We start from the raw sequence: 13,788 nt of genomic DNA on the forward strand, positions 1-13,788 counted from the left end.
TTTACCTTTCGCCATCTGGTAATCTCTGGAGTTAGTTGTTATAGTTGTCTCTGTTTAGAGATTGTTCTTCTGGTGATTCTGTTAGCCTCTATCAGCAGACCTGGGAGACAGGCTCTCTCCTCTGAGATTCAGTGGTCAGAGCACTCTCTGCAGGCAAGCTCTCCTCTTACAGGGAAGGCGCACAGATATCTGGTGTTTGGACCTCCTCCTGGCCGAAGATGAAGACCCAAAACAGGACCTTTCCCAGAAGCTGTGTTGCTTTGGCGGGTCACAGAAACTGTCAGCTTGTGTGATGCACACTCTCACCTGTGTAGACTAAGTTCAGTGGAGTCCCGGAAGCAAGATGGCTTCCTGAGGCAAAGGGCTCCCGGGCTGGATGGACACCTGTCCTTTGGCCTGGAGGGTGGCCGGATGTCTGGGGCCCAAAAAGGGTGCTGCCTCAGAGGCTCTGTGGCTCCCACCTGTCCCAAAAGCTGTCAGCTTCTGTGGTGCACTCTCTCACCTGTGCAGACTAAGTTCCTAAGTACGGTGGAGTCCTGGAACCAAGATGGTTTCCGCAGATCCTGAGGCCAAGGGCTCCCGGGCCGGGAAGACACCTGTCCTCTGGCCAGGAGGGTGGCTGGATGTCTTGAGCCCGAAAAGGGTACTGCCTCAGAGGCTCTGTGACTCCTGCCTGTCCCAGAAGCTGTCAGCTTCTGTGGTGTACACTCTCACCTGTGTAGACTAAGTTCAGCGGAGTCCCAGAACCAAGATGGCTCCCGCTGATCCTGAGGCAAAGGGCTCTCGGGCTGGGCGGAGACCTGTCCTCTGGCCGGGAGGGTGGCCGGATCACCTGAAGTCTTAAGATCCCGCAGTGGCTGGTGTTGTGAGTAACTGGCAGGTGTCAGCTGACTCTGTGCCCTAGCTACTCTAGTGCTGGTTGGACCGGAAGGGGCTTGTGCCCCTACTCAGGTCAGGTTTTCTGCTTCCCTAACTAATGCAGTCTCAGGTCCTGCACGATTGGATTGGAACAGACGCTGTGTTCCATTCACCAGAAGTCTTAAGATCCCGTGGCGGGTGTCGTGGGTAGCTGGCAGGTGTCAGCCGACTCTGTGCCCTAGCTACCCTGGTGCTGGTCGGACTGGAAGGGCTATGACGTTTTTAATAGCTGAGTGATATCCCATTGTATAAATGTACCACATTGTCTTTATCCATTCTTCAGTTGAGGGGCATCTAGATTGTTTCTAATTTCTGGCTACTTTGAATAAAGTTGCTCTGAACATAGTTGGACAAGTGTCCTTGTGGTATCATGGAACATCTTTTGGGTATATGCTCAGGAGTTGTATGACTGGGTCTAGAGGTAGAACTAGTCTCAGTTTTCTGAGAAACCATCAAATTCATTTTCAAAGTGGTTGTACAAGTTTGCACTATCACCAGCAATGGAGAAGTGTTCCCCTTGCTCCACATTATCTCCAGCATGAGCTGTCAGTCGAGTTTTTGATCTTAGCCATTATGATAGTTGTAAGATAGTCTCAGAGTCATTTTGATTTGCATTTTCCTGATGACTAAGAATGTTGAACATTTCTTTAAGTGCTTCAAAGCCATTAGTGAGTCCTCTGACAAGAATTCTCTGTTCAGCTCTGAACCCCATTTTAATTGGATACTTTGGTTTGTTGATATCTAATTTCTTGAGTTTTTTTTTTTTATATATTTTGGATATCAGTCCTCTGATGGATGTAAGGTTGATGAAGATCCCATTCTGTAGGCTTCTGTTTTATCCTTATTGACCTTGACCTTTGATTTTTAGAAGCTCTTAAGTTTCATGAGATCCTATTTTTTAATTTTTGATCTCAATACCTTGCTATTAGTGTTCTGTTCAGGAAGTTGTCTTCTGTGACACACACATTTATTAAAAACAGTTGACTTTAGGTGTTTCTCAGTGTTGAGCAAGCAGTTGTTTAGTAAGTACATGATTTCTGAGGTTCTTTTTTTTTTTTTAATAGAATGAGCTACATTTGTTTGAAAGTACCAGAAAAGCTGCTGTTGCTATAATAAGATGAAAAAAAAATGTTGTTAAGTTGTGCTTAATGTATTCCCCAGGGAACAACAAGTCTTTGCATTTATTCATATTTACTCTTTTGTTCTTAGCATTTTGAAGATTCTGTGTTTAGCTCCCCTCCAGGGACAGTGTTCCCATCTTCAACAATTATTTATCTAGTGCTTAGTTTATTGGTGTCATACTATAGGATAGGGGGAAAGGAGTCTATGGAAATAATTAGATACATTTTCAGATACCTTAGTAATTATAGTGAGCACAGCAGAGTAAGTCAGCGCTTGTGTTAGTTACTGCTCTTGGCTGTAAGGAGATGCCCTGCAACAGAACCTTAAGAAAGGATGGATTTACTTTCCTCACAGTTGAAGAGCACAGTCCTTCTTTCTCTCCTCCAGTCTCCAATACGGATCCTCATTGGTGAGACTCACCACTACATTAAAAAAGACTGAGATCTGTATATTTCTTCTCTTACAGTTGATACCACAAATTAAGAAATACCACCAATGGCAGAGAAGGCATGGTAGCAGCAGCACGAGGCTGCTCGTCACAGTGGATCTGTAGTCAGGAGGCTCTGAGAGTTGAATGCTGGTGCTCAACATGTTTTCTCTTTTCCTTCATTTTCATTCAATCCAGGACTCCCAGCCCACAGGATAGTGATGCCACCATTCAGGGTGGAATTTCTCTCCCCAGTTAAACCTCTCAGACATGTCCTCACAGATCTGTCCAAAAAATGTGTATTTTAGGGGGTCCTAAACCCAATTAAATTAATTATAAAAACCAATTGCCACAAACTACTTTGTGCTTTCTCTGAATATAACCAGTCACTCTCATGGAAATCTAAGGATGAGGCACAAGAGTTTTAATGACCTAGGGCTAGCAACAACAACAACAACAAAATGGTGGTATTTCTTAATTTGTGGTATCAACTATAGGAAAGAAATGTATGGATCCCAGTCTTCTTTAATGTAGTGGTGAGTCTAACCAATGAAGATTGGTGGAGGAGACTCGAGGAGAGAAAGAAGGACCGACAGGATTTTACTCCTGTGCTTGCTGATGGCACACCTTGCTTGTTCTTTTTAGCCTAATGTCAACCTCTAACTAAGATATTCCTGTTGCCAATGGCCAACTTTATTTCCTTCTAGTTTCCATTAGGTTCATTCTCCCCCCTTTAGACTGGGGATGACAAGATGCTACCCCCCACTCACTGTTGGTGTCATTACTTATTTCCATGGCGTTTCCATTTCATTCCATGTCACTAACAATCGTGGTTAGTGCTCCGTGGTAACCATCAAATGAGCCAATCCTCAGTTGCATCACCATGTCATTTCAGACTCTACCTTTTCTACACAGATATATCATTTCTATTCCAGGAAGTTATCACATCCATGGATCGCTTCAAACGCTACAATCACATTTGGCAGAAGGAGAAAGAAGACACCATCATGACCTTTATTGAACAAAACCCTTTGCTTTCTGAGTTTGAGTCCAGGATTCTTTATTTTCAAAGCCTGGAGCAGGAAATTAATGCAGAGCCTGAATACATCCGTGTGGGTTCCATTGCTCTATACACAGGTTGGTCAATTGACTCTCAGACCTCCATGTAAATCCAGCAGTGTTGACTCTGTCTCTTCATCTAGATTAGAATTTTAGAGAGTTCTAGTTTTCTTCAGGATTAGATTTCTTTTATAAGCTTCAAGATTTAAGCCCAAATTGTATATTTGTTTTTAGTTCCCATCTGCATAATTAATAATTTTGGTCTATCTTAACCCTTTGCTGCTTACCTTGAAAGTAAGGGGTAGTTTACAGAAAGGGAATGAGTCTGTTGTAGTTAGAATTAGGACTTAGCTGTTCTAAGAAACAATACCAATTGTTGAAACTTCTCTCATACATGAATGTTTATACACTGTCTGTCTCTGTGTGTGTGTGTGCATGTGTGTGTATTTTAAAATGTTATTTTTATAACATATAAGGATGTTATAAAATAAATCTTATTGAAAAAATAAGATTTATATAAAGGATGAGTTTTAATGATGAAGAAACTTTCTTTGTGTGTAGTATTTGTCTGTGTGGTGTATTCATGGGCATCAGGGGTCCTGTGGAGCTGATCTGCATTTTATTCCCTTGAGATAGGGCTTCTCTCTGAACCTCAACCTTGACAGGTTTCAGCTCTGTTAAAGGGCACATCAAATGCTCTCACCGACTGAGCTGTATACCCAGCTTGGAAATCCATTTTCAAATTCTAGTTTCACATATTTCTAACCTCACAGTACTTACTATGAAGAACAGAATGTGACTTTTTGACATCAGTTCAAGGTTCCCAGACTCACCTGCAGGTGCTTTGCTTTTACAGCTGATTTGAAGTTTTCCCTGACCACAGAGACGAAAGCCTGGATGGCAGTCATAGGCCGTCACTGCAACAGGAAGTACAGGGCTGAGATGGAGAACATTCTCACAGTTGTTGAAGAATCTCAGAAGAAACTGAGCCGGCCGATTAAGGACTTGGATGATATTAGGATAGCAATGGCGGCCCTGAAGGAGATCAGGGAGCAGCAGATCTCCACCGACTTCCAAGTGGGACCCATTGAGGTAGATGGGCAGCCTCATACCACGGGGGTGAACCGGAGGAGCTCTGTGGAGTAAATCCTGTCACACAGTTGCATCCTTCCAGAAGCATGAGATTCTGTGCCTTGTGACTCTGCGTTAGGGGGTCATTGCCCGCAATCTCTCCATAAGGAGGCTCCCTTTCATCCAGTGCTGTTTTCTAGGAGAGAAAGCAGCTGTCCCTAACATCAACACTCAGCAGGTGGGGATGGGAATCCCAGGTGGTCAGTTGGAGTTCGATACATGCTTTCAGCCTAGTAGTACCCAGGCATGCGTGTACTCACCCCATGGTTACAGCACCCAGGTTTACGTGTGCTCATCCCACGGTTACAGAACCTAGGCTTGTGTGTGCTCACCGAACAGTTACGAAGTTCTACTTCTACATAAAGAAACAGGTCAAAGAAGTCATATAATACAATATAATTAGCATTATATTACTGTGTGTGTGTGTGACACGAATCTGTGCACATGTGTGTGGCAGCCCATGTGCATGCATGTGGAAGCCCGAGTTTCATGTCAAAATATCTTCCCCCATCATGTCTCTCTGAATTATTTTTTGAGGTATAGTTTCTCATTGACCTTGAACCACTCCATTTCAACTAGACGGGTAGTCAGTGTGACTCTTATTTACCTGTCTCAGTCCCCAACCCAGGGACCATAGACACATACCACTATGTCTGGATTTTCTATGGTGTGTGCTAGGGATTCAAACTCTGTTGCTCACGCTTGCATGACGAGCAGTTTATGCATGAGGCCCTGAACCCTCATCCCTGACTTTTGTTTTATTACACACTGCACTGATTAGTCCCACTGAAAGACCTTATTAAAGGTGGGTCACTGCATTTATTGTTTTAAATGTATGAATGTAATTGTAGTTAAATGTAACTGTGGCATTAAAAATGCAGACTTAAGGGGCTGGAGACTGGGCTCTGTGGTTAAGGGTATTTGCTACCTTGCAGAGGACTCAGGTTCAGTTTCCAGCACCCATATAATAAATAGCTCCGAACCCCTAAGATCTCCAGTTCCAGGGGAATCTTCTGTCAGTCCCACTGCCACCTTCTGGTCTCCTCTGGTACTGCTTGTATAAGGTGCACTTAAAACTCATGCAGGCAAACTTTCACACACATGAAGTAAAAATAAATCTTAAAAAAATCCAGATATAAGAACATTGCCTCCTGCCAGGCAGTGGTGGTGCACACCATTAATCCCAGCACTTGGAAGGCAGAGGCAGGCAGATTTCTGAGTTGGAGGCCAGCTTGATCTACTGAGTGAGTTCCAGGTCAGCTAGGGCTACACAGAGAAACCCTGTCTCAAAAAAAAAAAAACAAAACCAAAAAGAACATTACCTCCTATAAGACTTGATTCAAGTGTCTGGTCTTACACTTTCATGGTGAAGGGAGATTCCATTTTTGAATTTCCTTCATCTCACTTTAAATTTCAAGAGGTTTCATGTTATCATGACAATGGTACACGTCATGATGGCATATCTACATTTTGCCATCTAAAGATAATCACATGACCTATCATATTCTTGGGACTGCACTTATCAAAGCAGATGACCCCTTATCTGTGTGATATTGGGGGGGGGAGTCTCTTGAGTCTGAAGATAGCGTATTTCTTCCCACCTGAGAGTTAAGACAATAGTAGAGTCAACCATCTTATCTGAAAGTTGCAATGTAGTGTTCCATGCTGGGTCTTCCTGCTGTAGGTGTGTCTATTGCTCTGTTCCTGTTTATACTGCAGCAGAGAGGACAGGATAAAGGCACGGGTTATGCTTGCCTAAATCTGTGTTCTCCTCTACTTTGAAACTCTCAGTCAAATATCAGATCTCGTAGGGAGCAGAGTTGTGGAGAAGAGGCCAGGGGTACTCAGGGAAAGTGAGTTCTTAGGGAAACAAACTTTGAGCATGTGCCCCACCCACATTCCTCAGCTCATTTTCTTGCCCCTCTTCAGTCCTCTTGTTTCCCCAGACATTCTACTTTCACTTCACACCATACATACATCATTATATGGATCTACATAAGGTCTAGGAGCCACAGATGAGAGAGAACACACAAGATTTGTCTTTCTGAGCTTACGTATCATTATATGAAGATATCCTTGTGTGTGTAGCACAGATCCATGTACAATGAATGGATACATAAAATTATAAAAAGAATTAAACAAAGGAGAAAAGAATTACTAACTTTGGTTATCTGAATTTATTTTTTTCCTGTATTAGTAGTTGGTGTTATTAACAATTAGTATTTCCACCATTTCCACCTTTCCAGCTCTTCTACTATCCCCCACCCTTTTCATTTATGAACACATGGGACTGGATACCCTGTTATATTAATCTTTTTAGCACAAATGTTTTTCATTCTTAGAGCAAAAACTTGACTGAAGCTTTGGTTGAAAAAGACTTTCTTGTGTCTGACTGTCATTCTTTTTTATTATTTTTTAATTTATTCTTCTCTCATTTGTGACATCCAACAGCAGCTTTCTTTTCCTCCTCTTCTCCCAGTCCCCACCCCACTCCTCTTCCATTCTCAGAGAAGGGACAGGCCTCCCAGGGATATCAACCAAACATGGCATATCAAGTTCAATAATGCTAGGTACATCCCCTTATATTAAGGCTGGATGAGGCAACATATATAAATGATATTTCACATATTATACACACACACACACACACACACACATATATATATATATATATATATATATATATATATATATATATATATGGAAAAGGGTCACAGAAGCAGGCAAAAAGAGTCAGAGACAGCTTTGCTCCTACTGAACAAAGTAAACTAAGATTGAATTAAAATGCTGTCTTGTTTTGTTATCCTAACTTTAGAAGTTAAGTTTTATGTTTTCTCATTCACTTGATATAATTTGATAGTGCTCAAATACAATTTTGGGACCTAGTAAAAATATCTTTTGTGTCACATTTTACAGTTTTGAAATGCATTTCAAAATGATTCTCTTAGACATTTTCAGACATTCTGTGAGATAGCCAGAGTCTCTTCATTTCACAGATGAGAGAACTGGATCTGACTGTCTCCCTTGTGCACTTAGGTCCTTAAAGTTCATGAGGAGAATAATTAGAGCCCATAGGGTGGTCTCTCCATCATGCTGGTCCCCCATTCTCGGCTCCAGTCTGTGACTACGTGAGGATTTACACGTCTGACTGCCAGGAATACACTTTTCCTTCTTGTCTGTAGGAATCCTATGCCCTCCTTAACAAGTATGGACTTCTGGTAGCCAAGGAAGAGATGGACAAAGTGGACACTTTGCGCTATGCTTGGGAGAAGCTGCTGGCCCGGGCCAGTGATGTTCAGAATGAGTTAGGCGCTCTGCAGCCCAGTTTCCGGAAAGAGCTCATCGGCACAGTGGAGGTGTTCCTCCAAGACTGCCAGCAGTTTTACCTGGACTATGATTTGGTATGGCTCTGATTTCCTCTCTGTGAGAATTTAGGGGAGAATGGATGGGATTCACAAAATGTCCCTGTTTAAAATTTTGTATGTTATGCCGGGCGTGGTGGCGCACGCCTTTAATCCCAGCACTCGGGAGGCAGAGGCAGGCGGATTTCTGAGTTCGAGGCCAGCCTGGTCTACAGAGTGAGTTCCAGGACAGCCAAGGCTACACAGAGAAACCCTGTCTCGAAAAACCAAAAAAAAAAAAAAAAAAAAAATTGTATGTTAAATTCCATAAAACTTCATAGGAAGAGTAATCGTACATTTATATGGGAAAACATATTTCTGTCTTTGGATTCCTCCCCTTAAGAGTTAATTCAGAATATAACTTTATCACGAAGTGAGGGATGAAAGTTGTTCGGTTGCTTCCTAGGCCCTAGTGTGCCCCTGTATCAAGTTAAAATAAGAACCAGAGTGGTTTCTAAGTTTGTATAGAATGATACTATTTAAATGTAAGCATGGTTCCCCTTTTTCTATAGCACACATTAATTCTTCAAACTCTCAGCCTGTGTAGGTGCTGACCTCTGCACTGCAAACATGCATAGTGTAGTAGACAAGGCAAATGGAGCCATGTTCCTCCGGTATCCATAATCTACTTATGTATATGGGTTTTAGTGCAAGAACTGTGGTGTAAATATATAATGAGATCCATTTCTGACCAACTGTCACATGCAACAGTAAGGAAGCATGTGAGTGTCGGGTCAGTTTCGAATCTATTAGGTGGCGACATTTCAAACTGGAAAGGTCATAAAGGCAGGAGGCTATGCACTCAACTCATGACCAAGGAAACAAAAAGCAACTTAGTTGAGGTGTCGTAATTCAGGAACACTGAACTGGACTGCATCGACTATGTTTCATTTTCTAGGGAGCTGTTAGAGTGATAGACTCTGCAAGCTAATCACAGTAGTGCTTTACTTCAAAACCAGAACTATAAGCTTTCCCCAGAACGGCCACTAAGCCTTCCTTGTCGGTGTCATCTAGGGGGTAAACAATAAATGGTTAAAAACTTTCAAGATTTCCTAACCTCTGGAAACTGTGGTATGTCCTCAGCTTTTCAGTCTAGAAACATCTTCCCAAGTGGATTACAGTCAGAGTTCTTTTTGGAAATTAAAGATAAACAACATCAATAAATACAATGTCCTATCATGTATACATCATGCGTGGAAACTTTGATAGCCCAGTATGTTGATCTCATGAAATTTGTGTACAGATGATTCACTTTGTCTTATGTCTTATATTTAATCTGCATCAGAATGGTCCAATGGCAAGTGGATTGAAGCCCCAGGAAGCCAGCGACAGGCTTATTATATTCCAGGTAAACCTTTTCATTCCTACAAACTTCTTAAGCCATTACTGTCTTCCTGTGTTTATAGTCCACGTAGAGGGTAAAAACTCTATTATATGACTGAGGATGTACTTACACTTAAAAATCGAATTTAATTGTTGTTACAATTAGAAGTATTTTCAGATATACATACTCACTACTGTACCTACATGCTCATTTGCCAATGTGTTGGCCCACGTGTTAATCATTCTGATGGAGTTCACTTATGCTTTTCATCAGAATCAATTCGATAACATATATCGCAAATACATCACCTACACTGGAGGAGAGGAACTTTTCGGTTTGCCAGTTACACCGTATCCTCAGCTTCTTGAGATAAAGAGGCAGCTGAATCTTCTACAGAAAATATACAGCCTGTACAACAATGTCATCGAGACTGTGAATAGTTATCAAGATACCCTTTGGTCAGACGTGAACATTGAAAAAATCAACAATGAACTCTTAGAATTCCAAAACAGGTAACTGTTTTATATCCTCAGAGATTCTGAATTCTTGATTTTATATCCATGGGGGGGGGAGATGGCTTTTTTTCTGTATCTGAGAGATGGAGGCTAGCAGTCCATGCCAATGTTTTCCTCATTCATTACCCATCTTCCTGTGAGAGAGCGGTTCTCACTGAACATGGAGCTCACTAATTGGCTCTGACTGGCCAGTGAGTCTCTGATTTTCCTGTCTCTGCCTTCCCAGGTCTGGGATTACAGACACTAGCCACCGTGGCCAGCTTTTCATGTGGGTACTGGGGATTTGAACTCAGGTCCTCATGCTTGCAAGCACTTTCCCTCCAAGCCTTCTTACCAACCCATAAGACTTACATGTGTGAGACGATTTCAAGTTTTCTTGTCATTGCCTGGCATGTCTGTCTTCTTGTGCCTTGCCTCTGTCTTCTGTCACTCTTATGTCATCCTTGTGAGATGCCCCTTTACTGTTGTCCCTGGTCTGTGCACTCTGAAAGATTTACCTTCTTCAAAGTTGGTCAAGTGTGAGAGTGGCCTTTTATATAGTTGGAAGAAAGATGATTTTGTTTGTAGTACACTTAAAATTATTTGAATTTTATGTTAGGTAGTTTCCTAAAATAAAAGTTTAGGTCAACATTTCTTTCCCTAGCCTTTTTTAAACAGCTGATCCCGAGGAAAGTGGAAGGCTATTTGTTGTGTGTGAGTCAACAGCTAGGAACTTGATGCTGTGCTGTGTTTGGGATGCTCTCAATTTCATGTTATAAACTTGAAATGAATTGAAGGGAGCTTCTTTTTTTTATTAGATATTTTCTTTACATACATTTCAAATTTCAAATGCTATCCTGAAAGTTCCCCATACCCCGTCCCCACTCCCCTACCCACCCACTCCCACTTCTTGGCCCTGGCGTTCCCCTGTACTGAGGCATATAAAGTTTGCAAGACCAATGTGTCTCTCTTTCCACTGATGGCTGACTAGGCCATCTTCTGCTACATATGCAGCTAGAGACATGAGCTCTGGGGGGTACTGGTTACTTCATATTGTTGTTCCACATATAGGGTTGCAGACCCCTTTAGCTCCTTGGATACTTTCTCTAGCTCCTCCATTGGGGGCCCTGTGATCCATCCAATAGCTGACTGTGAGCATACACTTCTGTGTTTGCTAGGCCCTGGCATAACCTCACAAGAGACAGCTGTATCAGGGTCCTTTCAGCAAAATCTTGCTAGTGTATGCAATAGTGTCAGCATTTGGAGGCTGATTATGGGATGGATCCCCGGGTATGGTAGTCTCTAGATGGTCCATTTGAAGGGAGCTTCTTATCCTTTAAAGAGAATACTTCTATTTAGGCAAATGTCATGAAAGATTGAAAACAATATTCTCTGATTTAGAGAAAGTTTTTTTTCTATAAAATGGTTATTTTAATATATAGCTCATCTGTCATGAAATTTGAAAAATGAGGTAGTACTTGAGGAGACAACTGTGGCTGGTAATGTCTGGGTTTTGAATAATTCAGTGGTCTTCCCCATTGGTCTCCCGTACAGGTGTCGGAAGTTGCCTCGAGCCCTGAAGGATTGGCAGGCCTTTCTGGATCTGAAGAAGACCATTGATGACTTTAGCGAGTGTTGCCCATTGCTGGAGTACATGGCCAGTAATGCCATGGTGGAGCGACACTGGCAGAGGATCACTGCTCTCACTGGGCACAGTCTGGATGTGGGCAACGAGACCTTTAAGTTACGACATATCATGGAAGCTCCTCTTCTGAAATACAAAGAGGAAATTGAGGTATAGTTGATAGGGAGTAGAACAATGTATTCCCATCACCCATCCACCAACTCCTCATGTACTGAGTGCTATTGTGTATTCTTGCCTTTTTAGATGGCATAAAATAATGTAATTGTTTATACAAATGAAGGCATAGCTATAAGCTGTAGCAAATTGCCCTGGAAGGAAAGTATGCTGATTGCCCCTGGAAAGCCTGTGACAAAGGACTTGTCTTATCTGGGTTCAAGTCTGTCCGGGTGAAAGATGGACATGAGATGAGATGAGATGAGATGAGATGAGATGAGATGAGATGTTGTGAATATGCAAATAAAACCATTCCAGGCAGGCAGGAAGAACATCATTTGTGAAGTGCATTGGAAGAACCAGAGGACAGCTTTGTGGCCATCTGCTATGGCCAAGGAGAGAAAGGAACTGTGGAGGCCAGTGAAGTGGAGTATGTGTTGAGCATGCCATTGGTTTCGGTCTCCAGAGTAATGTGGAGCCACCTGGGAGATGTGTCTTCACTGGAGATGAGACCTCATTGCATTTTGTAAAGATCAACCTGATAGAGGTATGCAGAAAGACGAGGATAAGAAGGGAGTGAGGAGAAAACCTACTCAGAGATTGTGATAGGTTAAGGAAGAGGGAATGATTTGTTGTCAGATAGTAGAGGGCATGAAGCTGAAGAGTTAAGAAAAGATCTGTGAGATTTGTAGGGAGTAAAACCGGACAGAATTTGTTGAAGGAAGGGCATGATGGCAAAGGTGGGACAAGGTAGTAATGGTGACAACAAAGAGCTCTAGCCTCCTTCCTGAGAACTCTGCATGGATCCCAGGGCTGTCCATGCATCACAGAGACTGACAATGAATGTTGCAAGAAGTCAGCTTGGGTGATAAGCGCAAAGACAGAGCTTGAACTTGGGCAGGATCATGGGTTGTGCTTGTGGTTTTGTTGAAACATTCACACTGTTACATGAGGAGGCAAATATAGGAGGGTTCCCCCTAGAGATATAAAGGCTATTTACCTGGACAGAGATGAACTCACCCAGAAAATGAACACTGTGAGAGAGAATGAGAGTAAAGACAGAGTTCAGCCAGGGGTCCAGGAGAAGATGCTGTGATGGAGACTGTGACTGGAGAGCAGGAAGAACACATATTTCTGCCAATTCTCTCCTCTTACACTGCACTTATTGACCTGAGAGGGAGATCAGGACAGTGAGTCTTAAGCCTGAGATTATACTGTAAAATGGAAAATGATATTGAATCTTTTATTGTCACTTCTTTTTCTGAGATGGATGAAAAGTTTTAGAAATGAAGGTTCTATCTAGACATGCCTTAATCTTCCTCCTCTTCTGTTTGTATTTATTCAGACATTCAAACCGTTTATGACATTGCCTTTGATATTTGCAAACACAGAATTTTTAAATGCATTTGAAATGAACAAGAGGAGCTCTTGTGGACTTAGACTACTACTAAGATGTAACTTTCCTGGGATAACCGAGAGCTTACTCTGTTAACAGGACATTTGCATCAGTGCTGTGAAGGAGAGAGACATTGAGCAAAAGCTGAGGCAAGTGATCAATGAGTGGGACAACAAAACATTAACATTTAGTGGCTTTAAGACCCGTGGAGAACTCCTCCTGAGAGGAGACAGTACCTCCGAAGTCATCGCCAGCATGGAGGACAGCTTGATGCTGCTGGGCTCTCTCCTGAGCAACAGGTAGGAAAACCATTTCCCTCCTCCTTGAGCTTTACAGTGGCAGTAGCTTTATGGCACCATTCTGTTTGTGGGATGTGTCTGAGGCATCAGTTGGACAGGATGGCACTTGGAGGTAGCCCCTTGGATTGCTCTGAGCATGCCATCTTTGCTGCTGACACTCACACACCCCTGCAGAACTGACAGGGCGACAATATGCAAATTCCAGTTGGCGATGCTATTCTGAATTCTAGAATCATCCGGCTTGATGACCCTTTTATTCTCACACTGATGGTCCAGAAGCCCTTAGCTGGGTGCATACTTCACTGATGAGCAAGGCAGCATGAACAGTGGCACAGTCAGAAACCAGTCTGATACCTCTGTTTGATCATTTGGTTGTAGCTGCAGTGCCACAGTGCAATGTTGACACAAAAACCACAGAC

The 13,788-nt window shown here is 42.5% G+C and overlaps 1 protein-coding gene across 1 annotated transcript in view; it reads left to right on the top strand.

The window, feature by feature from the left end:
• Dnah5 (dynein axonemal heavy chain 5) overlaps nt 1-13,788 on the top strand; it is a 249,534-nt gene that overhangs the window by 74,954 nt on the left and 160,792 nt on the right. Inside the window, exons 23-29 of the mRNA XM_021183130.1 lie at nt 3,403-3,604; nt 4,383-4,618; nt 7,840-8,058; nt 9,344-9,406; nt 9,656-9,894; nt 11,431-11,671; nt 13,170-13,369. Of these exons, the coding sequence (XP_021038789.1) occupies nt 3,403-3,604; nt 4,383-4,618; nt 7,840-8,058; nt 9,344-9,406; nt 9,656-9,894; nt 11,431-11,671; nt 13,170-13,369 (1,400 nt within the window). The remainder of the gene's footprint in view (nt 1-3,402; nt 3,605-4,382; nt 4,619-7,839; nt 8,059-9,343; nt 9,407-9,655; nt 9,895-11,430; nt 11,672-13,169; nt 13,370-13,788) is intronic.

The sequence above is a fragment of the Mus caroli genome, chromosome 15 (genome assembly GCF_900094665.2).
Source record: "Mus caroli chromosome 15, CAROLI_EIJ_v1.1, whole genome shotgun sequence".
NCBI classification, from domain to species: Eukaryota; Metazoa; Chordata; class Mammalia; order Rodentia; family Muridae; genus Mus; species Mus caroli.